This window comes from Vidua chalybeata, chromosome 21 (assembly GCF_026979565.1).
Source record: "Vidua chalybeata isolate OUT-0048 chromosome 21, bVidCha1 merged haplotype, whole genome shotgun sequence".
Taxonomy (NCBI): Eukaryota; Metazoa; Chordata; class Aves; order Passeriformes; family Viduidae; genus Vidua; species Vidua chalybeata.
In genome coordinates, this window is record NC_071550.1 from 3746544 (window position 1) to 3754349 (window position 7806).

Genomic DNA, 7806 nt, shown 5'->3' on the forward strand with positions numbered 1-7806 from the left:
AAGGCCACATGTGGGTCACATCCCCTTGGTGCTGTTGTCACCGCACATCCCCCAGGCAGGGGAAGGTTAAGGGGATCACCAGAGAGGTGAAGTCACTTGGCCATCCGTGATCCAGCACCAGGGTGTCTGTCACACCCTGCTGAAATCCCAGTAATATTCACCAACATTTTTTGCTTTAAAGCAATCAAAGTGTTGACAAACACAGCCCAGGTGCTCGGACTGCAGAGAGGAGCAACACCCTGGCTTGGACAACACGGATGGATTTACGTTGCCTACGGATTTAACTCATGTCTGCAGCAAACAGACTCGCTGATCCTTGTGGGTCCCTTCCAACTCAGGATATTCTGTGATTCTATGACAAAACTACATCCAGCTCTGCATTGGAAAAAGCATTAGCCAGCATAGGCATGCATCCTAGGGAAGTACCAAGAGGTTATACACACCCAGAACATCTGCAGACTTTTTCCGTTCCACGATCTGGATATCCCTCGCTCCGGCGGGAATGTGCGTTACCAGGGAATAGCCTACGGGAAACTCCGGATTAATGAGAGGATCTTTGTAACCGGTGATCTGAACCAAACCCTCCTCAGGCACAGCTGCAACCTAGCCAACACGCTGGCCTGGACCCACATTTTTAATGAGCTGTGGATTAAAAAAGCCCCAACCCTTCGTGTTTTAGGCTGCAAACAGGAGTTTATCGGTAATAGAAAATAAAAATGTACGAATTGTGTCCTGGTTTATGGAGGAAAAGCACAGCCAATTGGGAGGAAAGGATTCAGTTCTTGCATGCACAAATATCATGTTTATCTAAACTGGTGTAAGAAAATACATCTGCAGATGGTTTTATTAGCTAGAGAAGCTGTTGTGTGGTTCAGTATTGATCCCTGTGTTAGCCAGCATTCCCAAAACCCCAGCAGGAGATGGGAGCTGGTTTCTCCTCTGACTCCCCTTTGCCTAGCACCAGACAAGAGATGGGACAGGGCAAGTCCTCCCACAGCACTGAAGTTCCTGCAGTTTGCTCCATCTCAGAGAGCATTAATCATAATTCCTGAATTAGATTGTTATATTTAGGACGTGTAGGTTCGGCTGCTTTACATCACACTGATTTTTGAAATCCTGGTCTTTCAAGATATTGTAGCTTCCTGTTATTACAAGTCGTTTATTTCTAGTCTTACTGGGTCATGAGTGTCCTGTTTTTGGCTAAATGACTAAAGAAGACTAAAATAGATACCAGCCTCTTGCATAACCCTTTTGCACCACTCATCATCAGAAACCAGAGACAAACACCACGCAAAAATTTCCTGTTTTGGTTTTTTTTTTTTTTTTTTTTTTAAAGAAGATTTTGTCTGCCCAAACTCACAAGCGGCATTAACACGCATAGAACACATGGGAAAAACTGAAACTGGGCAGTTGGTAAGACCTGAAAGCAATTTACCAAAAAAAATTAGTCCATTTTAAACCCAGCCCTCTCAACTCAAGCCCTCAGTCCCCAAAGCCTTACCAAGATGAGAATTTCCTTTCCGGTAACTGCCGGTTACGTGGGTGCAGCTGCTCCCATCTCCTTGGCAAACTCCACATTTATCCAAGGTGTGGGTGGAAAAGAGAATGCCATCACAGCCAATGGGCTAAAAAATGCACAGACAGAGCGCTGAGGGTCAGGCAAACGTCGCACCCATTGCGATTCTCTGAATGCTACTAACAATATTTTTGCTATAATGTTTAACAACCTCACATTTTCCAGACACGCAAACCCCTCGGAAATCCGTGTATTTGCAGGATGTTCCATCCCTGGCCTGAACCATTAACTGTCTCTGACCATCCACAGTGGTGCAATGAAGGTCACAGGGCTTGCTAGAAATGTGAACATAGTCATCTAAGGGGAAAGGATATAAAGAGAGATTCAAAAACAGCAGAAACACCACAACTTTCATCCTACCCAAGCCAGTGAATCTCTGCCAAGCTAAACAGCAGCAGCACAACTGCAGAGCAGTGAGAGTTCAGAAGTGGCCATCTCTTGTGTTTCAGGATAGGCAGGAGATGGCATTTGGACAGTGTGACAGCCTTTGCACAGCCTGGCAGGAAGAGATGCCCGAGGGATGCCAGGGGCATCAGCAGCACCAGCCCAGGGCAGGCACTGAGGCAGCAGCAAGGACTTGTACATTACACAAAAGCATGTTCACTTAGCAGCACTTGATACACGAGTTAAATTTACACATATATTGTTGGAAATACACATGTAAGACTAGATTCAAAACCACAGCAACTCAGAGCATTTCTTGATCTATAACTTTTCCATAAACATTCACCCAAGATGGACTTAATTCACCCTTTGCTTTCTGCAGACAACAACTGGCTGGCAGCACCCACCAGCACAGTAATCTCACATTTTATAATATCCACAGGAAGCAGATGACAAAATCACATTTGCACCAGAACCCCGAGGCCAAGTGTTTGTCTCCACCAACTCCTGAGCAATCAGAGACCCACTGGCCCCCACACCCAAGCAAGGCAGCATCAGTGTCAAAATATTCTGCTGCAAATCCCCCAGGATTCACAGGAACGCCTGCTCAAGCACAAAACAACTCCTGCAACATCTCTGCTGAGTCAGCTTGAACAGCAAATGTGTTTGAGGAAAGCGTCACCTTCAAGGGACAAAAGCCACCAAGGAGAAATAGCTCAGGGACCAAGTTCTACCTCGCTGACCCTGCCAAGGCTGGAGACCCAGGGGTTTGGTACACAGGGAAATTGATTTGATGAAGATGATTGTTCTTGGGTATCTACAGAGACCCCTAAAACAAAGTTGCAGTAGATTCTATCTCTATTTTTAGGCACTCAAATGAATCTGAAGATGAATCTGATCCCATCTCTATTTTTAAGGTATCCAAGTGAATCTGAAGAACCTGAGCTCAGGAGCCTCCTCAGGAGAAGGGTCCTGGCTTCCCAGCAGCTCTAAAGCTCATCCATGGCTTGTGTTTAATGCTTGATTTTGATGGGAGTTCAGAGCCTAAAACTTCAATAAAACCTCAGTTTCTGAGTCCCAAGTTGTTTCTGCAGCTCTTGCTCACCCCAGATGACCAAAGTGACCGGCTGCATCTCGGTGACATTTGACAGAGGACACGGAGGGCGTGGGAGAGACCAAATATCACTGAAAACAGCAGAGCCAGCAATAGCCCTGGCTCAAAGGACACTTGTCTGGGTGAGCCCAACTGTCCCTGCCAGCACAGCCCATCACCCCCTGCTCTCACATCCTCCTGCAGCCTCTGGTCCCTGGGAGCTGTGACCAACACAGGCTACAGACATGAATTCATGTTGTTATTTAATTTTCAAGCTACCCTGCAGCTGCCAAACAAGCCTTTGAACTCGGGAGACAGCTGATTGTGCCTCCGAAAAACCACTTTAAAACAGCAGAGGAGGAACCTTCCTGCGGGCTGCAGCATCATAACTATCAAAATATTTGGCTGAGCATTATGAAACACACAAAGAATGTCTTGTTACCAGGATATAAAGGTTTCCATTGATACGTCCTGCCATTATACACATGGGAGTTAAACGATGAGCACTGCTCCTCTCGAAAGCTCCTTCCGTTCACAGGGCACTCCTAGAATGGGATACATTAACATCCTGACGGAAACAAAGTGCGGGAAAGGTTTCTGGCACATCACCACCAGCTGCAAGGAGTGTTTCCATCACCTTCCCCAGCCAGGCCACATCCTCCTCCTCCTCTCCTCCTCCTCTTCCTCCCCCCACTGCAGAAACCCCCCAGGAATTGTTGCCAGAGGCACTCTCTGGTTTTTATGGCAAAATGCCCAAAGCCCAGACAGTGGTGCTGGGCACCAAAGAAAGGAACCCCCAGCTGCTTGGAGGGGCAACAGGGTGACAGCTACAGGACAAATGGTGTCCCCTCTGCAAGGGACCCAGAAATGCCATACATGACCTTGCACACCGAGTGCTCCCAACAAGACAAAGGATATCCTTACTTGGACTTTGCAGAGCTGGTATCTTTTGGATGTTCCAGTGCAAGTTTTATTAGCCAGCCCACTCACTGACTTCCTTCTGAATAAGGAAATGGTGGTTAGATGGGGGGCAGAAATCAGTTTCCCTTGTTTAAATATATTTGCTCTCTGTAAGGTCAGTGTCCAACACAGCAGAGCCACACAGAGATCTGTCATTGTCCCTGGAGCTGGCAGCAAAGGTGTCTGTGGCTTTGTCACCTGCATCACCAACTATTCCAGGAGGTGTCATGGGGTGAGGGCCTGGGGACAAGGTTTACAAAGTGGCTTTTGGCAACCACACTGCCCAGAGAGGGCAGAGCCAGGCACAAAGCAGATGGAATCAGTGGGTCCCCGACCAGCCGTGCACCAGGGGCTGCTGTGCCCCAAAGCCCGGAGAACAGGCTCAGTCTGTGCCTGCTGCCCCTCTGCACCAAGCCCTGCTGGAGAAACTGCAGGGCCAGCACGGAAATCACTCAGCTGGTGCTGCTGGCAGCGATGCCCAAAGCTCAGGAAATCCCCTCCTGCTCCAGCAGGGTTTGCCCAGACACGTTTCCATCAGTGCTTCTCTCTGAGTGCTGACCTTTGGGGTCAGGCAGCTGCAGAGCCCCTCCCCAGCCCGTGGTGCTGTACCTCTGCCTCAGGCAGTGCCTCTCCTGCGATTTGACACCTCCCCCACAGGTCCTGGTGCACGCTGTCCACTTGGTCCACTCTCCCCACCAGTAAGCAGTGACATCTGACCCCTCCTCCAGGCTGTTGGACGTCTGTGCCAGGTCCTGCTCGGAGCACGGGGGAAGGAAGAGAGGCAGGAGTCACATCCAAACCTCAGAGCCTGCGTGGGGACACTGAGGGCACCCCTCCCCTCCCAGCCTGCCCCACTCGACCCAGGCATTGCCTTCTCCAGTTGAGGTCAAGCCTGAGGTTTCCATCCCTGCATTCTTGCAATTGTGTTTTCATTACAAAATTGGAATGAAGTGGCAATATTTGGGATTCCTCAGGAAAGGAAATTCTCATTGTTTTGCTCAGTTGGCAAAACCGAGCTCCCAAACAACCCTAAACTCTCCGAGACTCTTGGTGCTCTCTGACTCTTGCTCCATAGAGAATTCAGGGAGCTGCAGAGCCAGCTGCAGCTGAAAGTTCCACTGGAAGCTTCAACAAACCCTTGCAAAACCCCTCTGCAGCAGGAGAGCAGGTCAGTGGGTGCCAGGGGGTGCCAGCAGGGTGGAGGAGCCTGTGTGCTCTCTTTGCAAGCACAGGTTTGTCACTTCAGGGGGGTCCCTGGCACCCCCACCTCCCACCCCTTGTTGTAACCACGCATCAGAGGGCAGAGGAACTGCAAATATTGCACACAAAGTAAATGAAAGCTCAGCCACTGCAGGGAGCAAGGAGTGATGCTCACCCAGGAGCAGGGCATGGCCCTTCAGAGTCCTTGAAATGCTCTGTGAATGCTCTTAGCCATGGTGGGTACAACTTAGGTCAAGCCCAGACTAAAGAGTGAAGGCAAGTCAGAAGTCCTCACAATTTTTGGAGATGTGGTGCATGCACAGAGCAGCTCTGCGAGCCCAGGGGGTTCCCATCCCAGACACCAGAGCATTTTAAAGCCCAGAGAGCCCCCAAAAACCTGATCGCCTTACCTGAGCTATGACAAAGACAACGTTGCCCACAAGAAGAAGGGCCAGGGTGCCTTTCAGCTGCAGCTGAGCACTGACAGAGATGCTGCTCCACCTCCACTTGGATATCTTCATCCTAGAAAGCAACCAAACGCTGCACTGAGCACAACTCCCACCCAGCCCCATGCCCAGCAGCAGGACCTGCTCTTGGTTCCAGAGCTCTGCTCCAGCATTCCCGCTCAGCTCGGTGACACCGACCACCAGCGACTGCAGGGACCTGAGCCTGAAGCTTTATTTAATTAATAGCAGCACGAACGTGGTACAGGTTCACTTCTCAGCTCGGTTTCTATCTGTCAAACCACAACTTTGCACTGGTTTCCAGTGGCTGCACCTGACACTGCTCCAAGCCTGCCTTGGAAGAGAGCCTGGCTTACACCGAAGCACAGTGAGTAGCCAGAAGAGTTCCTGGATCTATAAAAGCAGTGCATTCAAATATCCCCATTTATAGGACTGCTCCTGGAAGAATGAGATGAAAGGCTTCAAAAACAACAAAAAAAAAATGCAATTAACAGGCATTATTGCTCCTTTTTTTTCATTTATTCCACTCCAATTCCCCTCGGTTCCCAGGGAAGATGCCTGTTCTTATAGAAAAGACTCGACCCACAATTAAAGAGCAGAAATGAAGTATCCCAAGTGTCAGCCTTTCATCTCTTTCTCCATCTGCCTCATGAAAGAGAGTAACCCAGAATGGCATTTTCTTAAATAAAACCCAGCTCAAAGCCACAATACGTTTTATTGTGAACCTCCCTGCAAGAGCCAGAAAGGAGCAGGTTTCAGGAAATCAGGCTTCCAGGCAATCAAAGCAGCTCATGTCTGTGAGGAAAATGAAAGAAAAAATATCCTCCCCTAAGCTAATTTCCCTTGAAAAGCAGCTAGACACTATCTTTGGGAAAGCAGGGGGGTGGGAGAGGTGCTGCTCCTGTGGAGAGAGGGCAGGACTGCAGACCTGCAATATAAAGAGCTTCTTTCCTACTCATTTTGGGTTTTTTTTTTCCTCCTTGCAAAGGTTTTTGTAGCGGTTTTGAAATCGCGGGATTGCCGGCAACACCAGCCCCGCTTTGCTGTCTGGCTTAGAAAAATTACCAGAGGGCTTCCAGGTCGCCAAATCCGCTCTGCAATCGCCCTGGGGGAGAGGTCCAGCATGCTAAAGAGACTTTCCAAGAGGCAGATCCATTGATTAATGGGAGCCCAGAGCGCTTGGCCGGGGATCCCGTGGACAGGTGGCTGAGCCTTGCCTTACACTTGGTTCTCATTAAGGCTCCCAGACACTCCTGACTCGGAGCCAATACCAGAGCGCGCTCGGAGTTTATCCTACAGGCGCTCGGAGCTGCGTGGTTAAATGAAGGGAAAATTAAGAAAGAGGGGGGAGGGATGTCGGCGAGCAGCATCGCGGAGCCGGTACCGGGGCAGCCCCGCACGGGCGGCGGGAGGGCGATGCGCGGCGGGGATGCCGAGCCGGGATGCGGGGCTCCATCTCCGCGGAGCGGGCAGCGGGCAAGGATCCGGCGGGGCGCGACCCCCGCGGGGCCGGGATGGGACTGACGGGACAGGACGGGACAGGACGGGACAGGACGGGACGGGCCGTACCTGGCGGCGGCAGGGCCGGGCAGGACGATGCTCCGGGGCCGGGCGGGAGCGGCGGCGGCGGCGCGGAGCGGAGCAGCGGCGGCCCCAGACGCTCCCTCCCTCCTTCTCCCTCTCCGACTTCAAAGGGCAGCCAAAAGCGCCGGGGCTTCCAGCGAGGAGGAGCCGCCGCAGTGGCTCCCCCCAGCCCGCGCCGGCCGCTCTTATAGCGGCGACGGGGGGGGAGGCAGGGGGGGAGAGCGGGCGGAATTCACACCTCTCGGCCCGGGATGCCCCCACCCCGGTTAACCCCTCGCCTCCCCCGGCGCCGGCCCGCGGCCGCCAGCCGGTTTCCTGAGGCGAGACCGGGGGGGCACAGGCGGGGAGAGCCCGCACCGCACGCATGCGTTCCCGCTGGTCCACGCAGCGCCGGGCCCCGGGAAGCCCCGGGAGGATGCTGCGCTCCCCCTCCCCGGGGACCCTCCGGAGGATGCTCCGCTTTCCCACCCCCAGGGAGGATGCTCGGCTGTCCCCCCTCCCCGGGCACTCCCCGGGAGGATGCGCCGCTCCCCTCCTCGGGCGGC

The 7806-nt window shown here is 52.2% G+C and overlaps 1 protein-coding gene across 5 annotated transcripts in view; it reads right to left on the reverse strand.

Moving 5' to 3' along the window:
* The window catches only part of ADAMTSL2 (ADAMTS like 2), a 27960-nt gene extending 20638 nt beyond the window's left edge, over nucleotides 1-7322 (reverse strand). For 4 of the 5 annotated variants that reach the window (XM_053962373.1, XM_053962372.1, XM_053962371.1 and 1 more), the window contains exons 1-8: nucleotides 7247-7322; nucleotides 5624-5735; nucleotides 4623-4765; nucleotides 3978-4053; nucleotides 3496-3598; nucleotides 1728-1873; nucleotides 1502-1625; nucleotides 444-524 (exon numbers count right to left, since the gene is read on the reverse strand). In XM_053962373.1, the coding sequence (XP_053818348.1) occupies nucleotides 444-524; nucleotides 1502-1625; nucleotides 1728-1873; nucleotides 3496-3598; nucleotides 3978-4053; nucleotides 4623-4765; nucleotides 5624-5734 (784 nt within the window). In that variant the 5' untranslated portion in view covers nucleotide 5735; nucleotides 7247-7322. Of the gene's footprint in view, nucleotides 1-443; nucleotides 525-1501; nucleotides 1626-1727; nucleotides 1996-3495; nucleotides 3599-3977; nucleotides 4054-4622; nucleotides 4766-5623; nucleotides 5736-7246 lie in introns of those variants that run through there. The other variant, XM_053962375.1, reaches the window with a different exon arrangement.
* Between the last annotated feature and the right edge of the window lie 484 nt (nucleotides 7323-7806).